The 13,511-nt window shown below is 41.7% G+C and overlaps 1 protein-coding gene across 1 annotated transcript in view; it reads left to right on the top strand.

Annotated features, from left to right (window-relative positions):
• Positions 1 to 13,511, top strand: part of SYT9 (synaptotagmin 9) — a 136,060-nt gene that overhangs the window by 13,131 nt on the left and 109,418 nt on the right. The window contains exon 3 of the mRNA XM_083598856.1: positions 5,498 to 5,595. Coding sequence (XP_083454982.1) covers positions 5,578 to 5,595 — 18 coding nt within the window. The 5' untranslated portion in view covers positions 5,498 to 5,577. The remainder of the gene's footprint in view (positions 1 to 5,497; positions 5,596 to 13,511) is intronic.

The raw sequence follows: 13,511 nt of genomic DNA, 5'->3' as shown, positions 1-13,511 counted from the left end.
TTCCAGTACATTTTCACATCACTTTCCTTACTGCAAAAGTCTGATCTTTTGGAGAAATCACTGGTTCTACACCAAATGACTATTGGTTTGTTGCATAGATATGCATTTCAAGGCGCAAGTCTCTTTTTGTAAAAAGAGTGATTGCTGCATGATGCTATAATTTTATTTCAAGGTATTGGAGCTGGTGTCAGAGGTTGACAGAGTTGGGTTCCTGCCAAGGCCCACACCTTGTTAAGTATAATTGTTTAATTGCACACTGAAACGAAGAATGCCTGTATGCGGGTTGTAAAAGGTTTAACTTTGGAAAATTCCATTTGAGTATACTAAGCTAGAAAGAGCACTCTCTAAGCTTCTGAGTTGACAATTAACTGTTGGTGTTCTCTGCTAGCCTTCGTGTGAGTGTTTAACCTTAGATCATGTGATTAAGGTATTCAATTGCAAATCTCCATCTTGAAGGGAGTTGCAAGTTAGTCTTTCCCTGGACACCACAGAGAACAAAAGGATGTGATCATGGCTCTCCAGGAGCTGTATAGCCTTAGGCTGGATGCAGGTTAATGCAAGCTATGGGAGAGACAAAGATTTGATTTTTACGCTGACCGTAATTAAGTGTTTTATATATATATATGAAGATGAACCTATGCTTGAATATGCATGTGAATTATACAACTTTCTGGGTGTATCACTGATTGTTTTGTACCTGTTTTTGAAGAAGTTCTGGTTAGTAAAGCTCTGAGTAATACTTATGGGTCCAAGAGAAGTCAGTTTTTATGTACCCAGTTGCTTCATGCTGCACAATATTAATATGTGCAATGCACCTCAGAAGAGGGTCCACAGCACATCTGACGACCAGAGACCCTAACCTCGCTGGTGCTTCTCTTGCAATTTCTGCCTTTATACCTGTGATCTCCCTCTAGCCGAGAGAGTGAGAGTGAGTAACTGGGTGAATGAGTGAGTGGAGCAAGGAGAAGGAACAACTGCTTCTGCCCACTTTCATACTTGCTCTTTTATCCCCAAGGCAGAGGGAGAATAAATGGGAGCATCTTGCTCTAGGTCAGTTTCAAACACTGGCTATGAGCTGTAAGTACGGACTTTATGTAGAGCTTCACAAACAAGATCTCTGAACACTGCACTTTCTTAAAGAACAATAAACAAAAATATATAAATTGAAGATAAAGTTGATTGTTCAATGGAGCCGAGGACTTTAAAAGCTATCCTGCTATGTTTCCTAGCAACCAAAGCATTTAATCCCTTTCTCAATACTGTCTCAAGCATTTATGTCTCGACTGCATTTTTTGGTAACTATTTAGGAATCTCTTTGATTTTTAAGGTTGTTTCGCTGAGGGAACTGATAGCATATAGACTGCTCAAATAAATTTTCTTTGGCATTCAGTCCAAGTGTGTGGCCTGCTGAATTATTTGGTTTTACACAAGAGTAAGGTAAACTTGGGGGGGGGGGAATAACGAAAGTGGGTTTTTTAACAGCTCCCATGCTTGGGCCCACTCAGCTAACACTTATCCAGAGAAGCACGAAGCCATTAAAAGGTGTAGTTCACAGTTAATTTAGCGTACATGAATTCAACCCAGCAAGGATGTATTGAAAAATCCATTCAAGTTCTCTCCTAAGTCAATTTTATACATTCGCTGAACACAATAACCTATTGCAGGCTCTATTTTCATCATTATTCCACTACAACAGGGGAGCCATTGTCACCTTTTTTTTATGAAGTTACCTGACATAATTCAGCCGAGACTTACATAACTGTTCCTATAACTAAATGTGGTCCAATTTTAAAATGTAGGACAGTTCAGTAACATAAACATGCATACATATTCCCTGAAAATCGGGAGGGGGGCGGGGACTGGAAATTGCCAAGAAGTAACAGTGTTTGTGTGGGAGTGGGTCACTGACGTCATACCCTATTTCCGGTCTTCCCCCAAAGCATTGGTAACTTCAAGATTTGATTATTGTAATGGGCTTTATATGGAGATGCCCTTGTATCTGATCTAGAAGTTGCAACTGGTGCAGAATACAACACCCATTGTCCTCACAGAAGCAGGTTACTGGAAACGTGTTCCTCTGCTGCTGAGAGGGGAAAGAGCCTGCAGCTGGTTATTAAGCACCTATTCAAGGACTGTGCCCCAGAAGGGGACATTCATGAACAGGTAGTTATTAAAATTTTCTGAATCCAGGGAATATTTCTTAAGGAATGGCTTTGCCACTGCAACCTTGGGGCATTCAGGGACCATTCTCTCTCTCTCTCTCTCTCTCTCTCCCTCTCCCTATCTCCTAATGAGCCATTAATCACCTCCCTGGTCCAGCTAGCTGGAGATACAGCTACCAGAAGTTCTATTCAAGGCTGACTATTGAAGTGAAGCAGTAATAAATAGTTGATTGCCCATTAAACATGAACTGTAAACTAGTCAAAAGACATATATTGTAGGAAATTAATTGGGTTCAGTAGCGCTGTGCTCATCTGCTACATTGACTTTCTTTAAATAGAACTGAGAGTCCAGGTGACAGCTCTCCATTCAAAGCATCGGCAATTAGTATATTTACACTCCGGGATTTACTTTGGAGAACAGGCTAAATAGCCAGCTGATGCGCATAATTGGTGCATAGCTAACTTAGACTATGAGGTCACCACAGGCTATTTTTTTCTTTCCTTAATTTCAGGGCAGAATAGAACATGAATCTGGGTTTTTTAAAGTCCTGTATCACAACAAGAGGTGACAAATTGCATTAGACGAGGGAGCGATTTCAAACACAAGATTCTGAAACTCACAAGGCCACTGTATTTTAAATTTAAAACTAGATTAGGTATTGAAAGGGACGCGGGTGGCGCTGTGGGTAAAACCTCAGTGCCTAGGACTTGCCGATCGCATGGTCGGCGGTTCGAATCCCCGCGGCGGGGTGAGCTCCCGTCTTTCAGTCCCAGCTCCTGCCCACCTAGCAGTTCAAAAGCACCCCTAAGTGCAAGTAGATAAATAGGTACCGCTTTATAGCGGGAAGGTAAACGGCGTTTCCGTGTGCTGCGCTGGTGCTGGCTCGCCAGAGCAGCTTCGTCACGCTGGCCACGTGACCCGGAAGTGTCTCCGGACAGCACTGGCCCCCGGCCTCTTAAGTGAGATGGGCGCACAACCCTAGAGTCGGACACGACTGGCCCGTACGGGCAGGGGTACCTTTACCTTTAGGTATTAGAGCCATTTATAGGTATAAAGCAGGCTTCCTCAACCTCAGCCCTCCAGATGTTTTGAAACTACAATTCCCATCATCCCTGACCACTGATCCTGCTAGCTAGGGATCATGGGAGTTGTAGGCCAAAAACATCTGGAGGGCCAAGGTTGAGGAAGCCTGGTATAAAGTAAGGATATGCAAACCCATCATTTCCTTCTTGCAGGCACTCAGACACATTGCACATTCAGAACCAGGACTTTAGTGTATGCAGGTAAAAGGCTTCTCTAGTCGTACCAGATGACTGTGGTAAGCCAGCAAGCAGGAGGGCAGTAGACCTCTCTCATGGTTACTCTTCAGCAACTGATACTCATGACACTTCCTGTAGGTACTATATTATTATTAATAATAATAATAATTAAATTTCTATGCATCCCTTCTTCTGTAGATCACAGGGTGGTTTACAAAATAAAAACTCAAAAATGTGTATTGCAATAACCAGTGAAAACAATACCCCCGGTTTAGAAGGCCATAAATGATCAGCAAGCGATAGGGAGGGGAGATAAGGGACTCTAGCGATAAAGGAGGCTGCCCGGGAGGGGGGGAGGTAAAGACAGCGAACTTGCAAGGAGAGGAGACAGGAAGATTAAAGCAATAAGGAGAGAAATTAGAAGAAAAGGAGGAACAAAGAACTGCTATGCTAAGGAAAAGACACTAAGGCAAACAAGAGGGAAGGGGGTGTTGAAACAAAGCCGCTGAGCAGCTGATTGGCAAGGGATCGGGAGGGAGATAAGGGACTCTAGAGATAAAGGAGGCTGCCTGGGAGGGGAGAGGTAAAAGCACATGGATCCTCAGGATTTTTGCATTGGGTCACCCCAAATTCACCATCAGATCACATAGCATGTCCATGGCTACAGCCTGCACAAAAATAAATCACGCATCCACTGTTTCGTGGGGCCCCAATGGCACAAAAACGTGGTTACAAAGCACAGATCCACATGGATCCTCAGGATTTTTGCACTGGGTCACCCCAAATTCACCATCAGATCACACAGCATGTCCATGGCTACAGCCTACACCCAAAAAAATCATGCATCCACTGTTCCGTGGGGCTGCAATGGCGCAAAAACCTGGTTACAAAGCCCGGATCCACATGGCTCCTCAGGATTTTTCCATTGGGCTACTCCAAACTCACCCTCAAATCACATAGCATGTCTGTGGCCACAGCATGAACCACAAAAATCATACATCCACTGTTTCATTCAGAATAATTTTTTCCTTGTTTTCCTCCTCTAAAAACTAGGTGCGTCTTATGGTCAGGTGCATCTTATACAGCGAAAAATACGGTACTTGCATGAGCTTCCACTAGTGGGACTCTTGGGTTGAATCTGACACATTTCCTTGTACCACAGTCCTGGCAAGCATCCCCCTTTAGGAAGCTGTTATTTGATCTGGGATGGAAGCTGCAATTTGCATCAGGGAGAAGGCTTGAATCCCCTTTCCCCTTGCAGCAGGATCAATTTGGATCAGGGCCTCATGCAACTATTTAAAAAAAACACACACAATGAAAATGCAGAAATGCATTTAACAATCATTTTGTTTAGCCCAGAGACAATCCTCCCTAGCCAGATTGCTGCAAATATATTCGTTTAAAATTCAAATTTTATACTTTTGCAACAAATATTCATATCTTTCTACAGCCTTTTCCAGATGAATTGTGCCTTAAGGCATTATCTATCATCCCATAGAAGCTGCATAAACGCATTTATCACAAATCCATTTTTTTTTTTTGCCGTTTTAATCTATCATCAGGCTCCTAGACAATAACTACTGAAATTCCAGCTGTAACTACACACACACACACACACACACACATGCACATTACAATTTACCTCATAGTTACCATTTAAAGAAACAGAAAGTGCAAACCCAGTGTTTCTCTTGAGACATCATTACTTTTTAAATTATGCTTGGTATTTTTGGAATTCGGCATGGGTTTGCAAGTGCTGAGTCAAAATAGGAGCGAATGATTCCCTAGGACTATTTCCTGCTTTCCATAGTTCCACATCAGCAGAGTATATCCAATGCACATTTTCCACATGGAACCTTCAAAACTGGGTCTTTGAAAAATGTGAAAACTTTCCCCCTCTATTTTAGGATTATTTTTTTAAATTCATGACAGAGGAGTTCCCTTTTTTGTTTCCATGGCTATCCTGATCTGGCTTTCTTCCTTTTAGAATGATAAGTTGTTAACCTTCCTTTTTCTTACCCCATTTGAGCAGCATTTGTTTTATTTCAACATAGTGTGTTCTTGTTGTTTGGCAGATATATATACTCTCAACTGGCTGAGACAGGTACAGGCATGCGAGTGCCCTTCAGATGCCCGTCATCCCTGACTCTTGGACATGCTGGCCTTGTCTGATGTGAGTTGGAGTCCACTAGCTTGCCTAACCTGGGCTAAGGTATATCTCTGACATGCAGTCTTCCTTGGGTGTAAAATTCATTGAGCTCAGTGACATGTATTTTGACTGCATTTTTATATGTTTACATTGGATGAAAGTTGTTTGTTCTTTTTCTATAATATTTAAATCCCTACCTACTAGAACTAGATGCAAAGCAGTGGCTTGGAGGTGGATATACGGGCTTAGAATTACTGGTCAAGATGCCTCTGAACAGATCTTCAGTTCAGAAAATTGGTTTTCACTATTGGAACAGGGCTCACAAATATTTTTCCCTCACACAAATCCATTCCCTTCCCATCTTTATTTAGGAGAAACACACATACATACTTCTTGTTTCTAGTGTTAAACGGTTAGAAGTAAGATAACCTTGCTCACTGATCTACTATCAACCACTCAGAGATGTAGCAGAAGACTCTAATCTACCTTCCTCCACCACCACCCCTTTTCATGCAAAAATCATGGTGCAATTACAGCTCCTTATGCGTCACATATACACTTTCTCTTTTGGTGTCAACTTAATCTTCATGCTTTTCCTCTCTGCCTCTCTGTTTTTAACCGTTTTGATGTTCTTTCATTTCCCATATTCAATTCACTCTCCTTCAAACATTCATCCATTTCCCAGACATCACAGGTATACAAAATGTGAAAACAGCAAAGAGTCTTGTGGCGCCTTAAAGGCTCTTTGTTGTTTTAGCTTCAAGCAGCACACTCATACAGCTACACACACCCACACACCCGGGAGTTGTGAGCAACAAACACATGGCTTTCCAAAAACAAATGTTTTTGGATATTAGTACAGTGGTACCTCGGGTTACAGACGCTTCAGGTTACAGATTCCGCTAACCCAGAAATAGTACCTCGGGTTAAGAATTTTGCTTCAGGATGAGAACAGAAATCGTGTGGCAGCAACAGGAGGCCCCATTAGCTAAAGTGGTACCTCAGGTTAAGAACAGTTTCAGGTTAAGAACGGACCTCCAGAACGAATTGAGTTCTTAACCCGAGATACCACTGTACTGTTAAGTGACATGAGAAGTAGCACTGCTCAAATCCCTTCTTCTAGATGACAAATTTTAAAAAGGAGCAGAGTCCTCTTTACCTTTGCATATCGTCACTCTCATATAGGAATGGCTGCTTGAACCGTAGAAGATGACAATTGTATCAAGTCATATTTGTGTGAAACAAGAAAAGCTGAAATATAAATACATTTAAATTTGTGAACTGGCTTTTTAATTACTTAGCAGAACATACAATTTAAAATAGATAGTATAGAAGAAAACATTCTAGCTTTTTAATTTTATTTTCAAGGTGACTGCAATGCTATCCATTGAATGGCACTGCCATTGAATTTACTTCCAAGCAGACATGCCTAAGACATGCACTGTAGGACTACCATTCTGGGTGCTCATTCTTAGAAGTAAATCCTTCAAATTTAGCTGAATTTATTTCTGAATAACCTGACCACACGTCTCTAGATTATCTAACATGAATATAACCAATTTGCAGAAAACATTACGAAAAAAAGAGATTCTGAAAGAAAATGAGATTAGTCCTTCCCTACTTTTGAGTACCCTTGCCTAGGATTGTGCTATAAGGTTTATAATCCTGTACACATTCACCTGTGAGCAAGTCCCATTGAGGTAAAAGGGACTAACATTGTAGCAGACATGTCTAATACAGCATGGTTAATCTCTGATAAGCATGTTTGTGAACAAGCAAGCAATCATTTGGGTGACATGTTATTCCTTTGTTTCTGGTGATGGACTCAGTCCAGACTTTACTGTCTGGATGCCAGATGGAACAGTTCATTAAAGGTTCTTCCTTTCATTATTCTTCTGTCATTTAATGAGGTATTGATCTTTGATTAAGTGATGCTTAGAGGATACCAGTCACAAAATGAACAACTAGTTACACTTTAAAATCCATCAGCCTCTCAACTAAAATATTGAAATGTGAAGCTTTATTATGAGTCCTTACTAGGTCTGTGCCCATATAATTTTTTTTAATTTTATTTTTTTGTTAAGCTTGATCCCAATATCTTCTTCCTAGGGTGCTTGGGATGAGGCACATTGGAATGAAGTGTTAGGCCAGCGGTGCTCTCAAGTATTAGTTACCTCATGTTCACATTTTAGCAGTGTTGCAATAACATCATTTTCTGGACCTTGGTGACATTGCTCCCGGCAGTTTAGGAATAATCTGGATCAGGTCACCTAGTAAAGGACCCCTGGATGGTAAAGTCCAGTCAAAGGCGACTATGGGGTTGTGACGCTCATCTCGCTTTTCAGGCTGAGGGAGCCGGCGTTTGTCCACAGACAGCTTTCCAGGTCATGTGGCCAGCATGCCTAAACCGCTTCTGGAGCAACAGAACACCATGACGGAAACCAGAGCGCACAGAAACACAACTGACCTTCCCACTGCAGCAGTACCTATTTATCTACCTGCACTGGCATGCTTTCAAACTGCTAGGTTGACAGGAACTGGGGCAAAGTAACAGGAGCTCACTCTGTCACGGGGATTCAAACCACCGACCTTTCGATCGGCAAGCCCAAGAGGCTCAGTGGTTCAGACCACAGCGCCACCCACGTCCCAGGTCACCTAGTAAATATACATGGTTCTATTGCGTGGGTATTACATTATATGCAGGGAGAAATTTATGATGATGATGATGATGATGATGATGATGATGTTATGTACTTTGTGTTTATATGTTGTAAACCAATCTTTGGATGAACGGCGGTATATAAATTTAATAAATAATAATAATAAGATGGTTCATAAAAAGAAGCTGGCAGCAACTCTCTAAAAAGCAAGTCAAGCTGTCAAGAAACCTGCTTTGTGAAAAACACCCTCCCCTTCAAATAAATTGACAGATTTCTTTATTGTTTTCCTCGTCCAGGGCTTCCCCTTTTCTAGTTCTGCTCAATAGTGGACCTCAATGGACAGGGGGGGAGAGAGAGAGACAAAATAAGATTGTCTCTTAGTTAATCTGAACCTGGGCCGTATAAGTCCTTGAATATATATTTTTTAAAAAAACAGCATTTTAAAACTGTCTCACTAACAAATTAGTTTTCAGTGAAACTCCAACATGAGCAGCCAACCTGCCTGTTACCTTCTGAACCAATGGAAGCTTTTCATGATGTCTTCAAGCATGGCACCAGAAAAAGCACAAGTCAGGAGGTTGCTATAGCATGCACAGAGTTCCAAGGGGACTCTTCTCCGAGAAGGGTGCAGCTGGTGTCTCAGGCAAAGCTCATGAAATATTCTCTCAGCCATAGCTTACACCCAAGAATCCAGAAGAAAGACCACATCTACCAGTAAATATGAATATTACTAAATTTGACAGCCGCTCAGATGTGGGATAACTGTAAAACGTTGACCTCTCCTGCATGTCAGCTATCCGATACTGCAAAATGGCAACTGTGCACGTCAGATACTATATCAAACGCTGACGGCAACTGCATGTCACTTTTCAAATATCAGTAAGTACTGGCTGCTGCATGTCTGATGCTGTCAAATACTGACTGCTACTGCATGTCAGCTGTCAGATCCAATCAAATGCTAGCTACAACTATATATGTCAGTTGTCACATATTGTCAGAAGTTAGCAGCTGCATGTGAAATGTCTCTTTTAGTAATGGACCGCTGTTATATTTCAGCTCTTGGTGGAATGCTGGAATGCTCCAGCAAAATATTTCGTTGTCAAATACTGGTGCTGAATATACTTTATTCACCTCATATCTGGAGAATGCTCACATATACAGAAGATATGAGCCATCAGAATTCTAGAGGAAAATTTTGGTGGGGGAGATGGTTTCAGATAACATGACAAGAAGGAACAGCGGCCCAATGCAGCACAGGGAATGTGACCTATATGTCTTTCAACCATTAAAAATCTAGTCAGAAGTCTGAAAATCTAGGTGATGATGAGAGCACTGCAGTTAGGAATTAATCGTTCCCTGAAAAAATGTCAGAAAGGAAATGGCAGGGAGAGAAGAAAGGTGGTTACAGAAAGAGATAGAAGTGTGTTGCGGAGGGAGGGAGATGGAAAATGGGAGCTTCACCCACTTTTTAATCTGACCCCACCCATCACTGGCTTTGGCCTCACCTGCTACCTGCCTGCCTGCAGTCCTTGACAGAATACTCCCAAGGGAACCTGTGCCTTCAGGGATGATGGGGTAGTAGTATATGAGATAAAATAACTAACATGATGAGAAGCTTCACTCATTTCAGAATTTTGACTAATGTCTCCTGATATCTCATGCCACTGCTTAACTTAATTCTACCTCCATACACTGCATTGTGTCGCTTAACTTTACCCCTAAATGCAATGTGAAGGCTTGCTGCTTCTTTTCGTCTCATGAGGGGCCTGCAATTTGTGCAATTTAATATCATATGCCTATACCCATCTATCTCCTGCAATTGTGGAGAGCTCTGAGGCGTGTTTTCATTTGTGCAGAGCCAGGCCAAATTGGAGACATCTCCTCACAGCCTAGAATTCCCACAAAACAGAACCAGGGACTTGAGTGCATTCTCACTTTGGTGGACTCATAAACTAATCTGTGCCTTAGCACTGTTGATTTTATTTCTTCGTTAATTTACTCTATACGGTTTATAAGCCACCCTCTACAGGAGTACTCTGGGAAGCTTACAGGAATAAACAGGGTACATTAAAAGGAGCATTTTCTATGGAAGAAACTTAATCTCATACAGGAACTAGTCTGGCTCATTACTCTTACTGGGTGAGATATAGAGAAAATTTAAAAAAAATCAGAGATATAGTAGGCTGCAATATATTGTCTGATGATGGGCCTTTGGATATAGGGTTTCCCACCACACAAAGAATAAACCCTCAGTCCAAAGGAGCCTCATTTTTTTAATCTACTAAATCAAAGAGAAATACTTTGCGGAGTTTTGATCTGCAATTACATTGGACAAGTCTGAAGTAGGATAGTGTGTCAGAGTCGCTCAATTAGCCTGGCCATTATTGTACTCCATGAGAAGGAGTGTTTGCATCAGCAGGGGACAGAAAATCATTAGGGATGGTGGATGCCTTGGTTGGTTTCTGGATAGAAACCTGTGGGAAGTACAGTATAAAAGGGTTGATACCAGAGTGCAGGCAACAGATAGAACCTGAATCATTTTTAAAAATCATTTTAGTTTCCATGGATACCATTGCCCTGCATATGCTTCGCCTAAGAAGTATGTCAAAGTCAAATCACACTGCTTAAAGCTAAATAAACTGTGGAGTAGTGACGTAGCCCAACACTTTGTTAGCAGGGAGGTCACTCATCCAATTTGCCAATTCAGGTACTTAATACTGGTTGCCTGCAAAAGTCGGCAGGAAGAATTCCATGCGAAAACTTCTACAGTGAATTTCAGCAGGTTCTATTTGTGCTGTCCCACTTTCAGTATCGACTGAATTTTGGGTGTGTGTTCAAGCATGTATTTGTTAATAAAGGTTCAATGCATCATGGATTAGATCAATGGTTCCCAAAGTACTGTCCTGCGGAGGATTACTGGGGAAGGGCAGTAGGGGGCTCTAGAGGTGTAAATAACTATCACTGGATCAAGTTCATCAATTTTCTTGAATTAATTAAACTACAGTGGTACCTTGGTTCTCAAACTTAATCCGTTCCGGAAGTCTGTTCCAAAACCAAAGCATACCAAAACCAAGGTGCGCTTTCCCATAGAAAGTACAGTGGTACCTCAGTTTAAAAATAGCCCTGTTAATGAACTATTTGGTATATGAACTCCGCAAAACCGGACGTAGTGTTCCGGTTAGCAAACTTTACCTCGGTCTACAAACATAAGCCGAACGGTGGAAGGGCACCAGTGGTGGGAGGCCTCATTAGGGAAAGCGCGCCTTGATTTAAGAATGGCTTTGGTTTAAGAACGGACTTCTGGAATGGATTAAATTTTAAACCGAGGTACCACTGTAATGCAAAACAGATTAATCCATTCCAGACTTTTAAAAACAACCCCTAAAACAGCAATTTAACATGAATGTTACTATCCAACAAGACCATTTATCCATAAAATGAAAGCAATAATCAATGTACTCTACTATAAAATAAATAAGACAGTATTGTAGATGATAAAAAAAAAAATTCTTACCTGCACTGATGATAGTCATTGTTCAGATGGGGGGCTTTTATCCATTTCCACAGTTACACAATCAATCAGTCAGTAAGTAGCTGAACTGGGTTCCATTTGACTTCCGAAATGTTTGAAAACCAAGAAACAGCTTCTGATTGGTGCAGGTGCTCCGGAAACAATAGCCGATAGCCACACCAGACATTTGGCTTCCAAAAAAATGTTCAAAAACTAAAACACTTACTTCTGGGTTTTCGGCGTTTGAGAACCAAGGCATTTGAGGACCAAGGTACTACTGTAAATAGCTTTAATTGGATTTTGAGTAAATGTGCAATTAAATGTTACTGTTTTGAATTGTATTATGCTACCTTCCTTAGTGGGTTGTGCAAACTGCTATTCTGAATTATTATTTTTCATAGGGTAGGGTAGGGGGCACTGTGGATAAGTTTATGGAACCAAGCAGATAGTAACCCCAAAAAGTTTGGAAACCACTGGGTTAGATAAGATAGGTACAGTATTTGTTTTCAGTTGCACCATGTAACAGACATACCATCTTAAATCTACATTAATATTTCACTGTTCTTGCCCGTTCATATTTGATACTTCACTGTAGATCATATCCAACATCACAGGATTGTTAAATGCTGTCAAGATTCTAATGCTGTAAAGGAGAACATTAGCTGACAGTGTTGCTGTCCCACTAATAGGTGGTTGCTGTGTCTGCAACCATGCTATGGTCAACTTCATAAATGCTTACGTTCTTAGTAGATACACTTTTCTTTCCAGCATCCACATGGGCTTCTTAAACTCCCAGGACAAGGAGCATGTGACGAACCACCCTCAAGCAGGAAGTTTTGAAGGGGGCTTCTTAAAAAAGTGTGAGTGGAGTTATTTAGAATCCTCTGCATGAAAGGCAACTTTGCACAATCAAGGTTCCCATTCACAGGGAGGAATCCTAAGTGTTTTCATCCAAATGCAAGCAGTTTCACACTGCTCCTTAAAAAACATCTGAAAACAGGGTTTAGAGGAGACATGTTGACTGATCACAAAGGGCTTTCAAACAGTGGCGTAGCGTGGGTTGTCAGCACCCGGGGCAAGGCAAGTAATTTGCGCCCCCTAACCCGTGGATTTGCGCCCCCTAACCCGTGGATTTGCGCCCCCTAACCCGTGGATTTGCGCCCCCTAACCCTAACCCCCAGATGTTGCGCCCGGTGTGGCTGGCCCCCCCTGCACCCCCCACGCTACGCCACTGCTTTCAAATAGGCCTGTCTTGCTCCTTCAAACCTCCAGAAAACAGAGGTGGATCATTCCACACATCCATCAAAATAGGCCTGTGGATGGGTGGGGAGGATAAGGATGCTGTTTCCAGTCCCCCCTCCCCTGAAGCTAACCAACCGGAGACATTTTCTGTGTGTGACTGTACGCTTTATTTTCTCGAGCACGTCTGGTCCAAGTTATCCCTCATGATGAATTACTGTCAAGTACACAATTTTGTCTGTGGAGCAAACTGGCATCTGGGACAAACCACAGTCTATGGGTTTGCCTTGCTTCCTCCTATGAGGCCAGGAACACTTAGCACTTTATGTAGTGTTATTTTATCCTCCTCACTCAATAACACATTTATGTCCCAATAACTTCCCTGGCGCAGGTAGAGACAATAAAGTACAATTACTAAACAGTCATTTTGTTTCAAAAGACTTAAAGAAACAGTGAATGTTGTAATAAATGTGGTGACTCACATAAACCTGCAGAGAGGATTTAAAATAGTAGTCTCACATAGCAATGGG

This window comes from Podarcis filfolensis (assembly GCF_964270895.1).
Source record: "Podarcis filfolensis genome assembly, chromosome: 1".
NCBI lineage: Eukaryota > Metazoa > Chordata > Lepidosauria > Squamata > Lacertidae > Podarcis > Podarcis filfolensis.
This window is presented reverse-complemented; position numbering and strand designations above follow the sequence as displayed.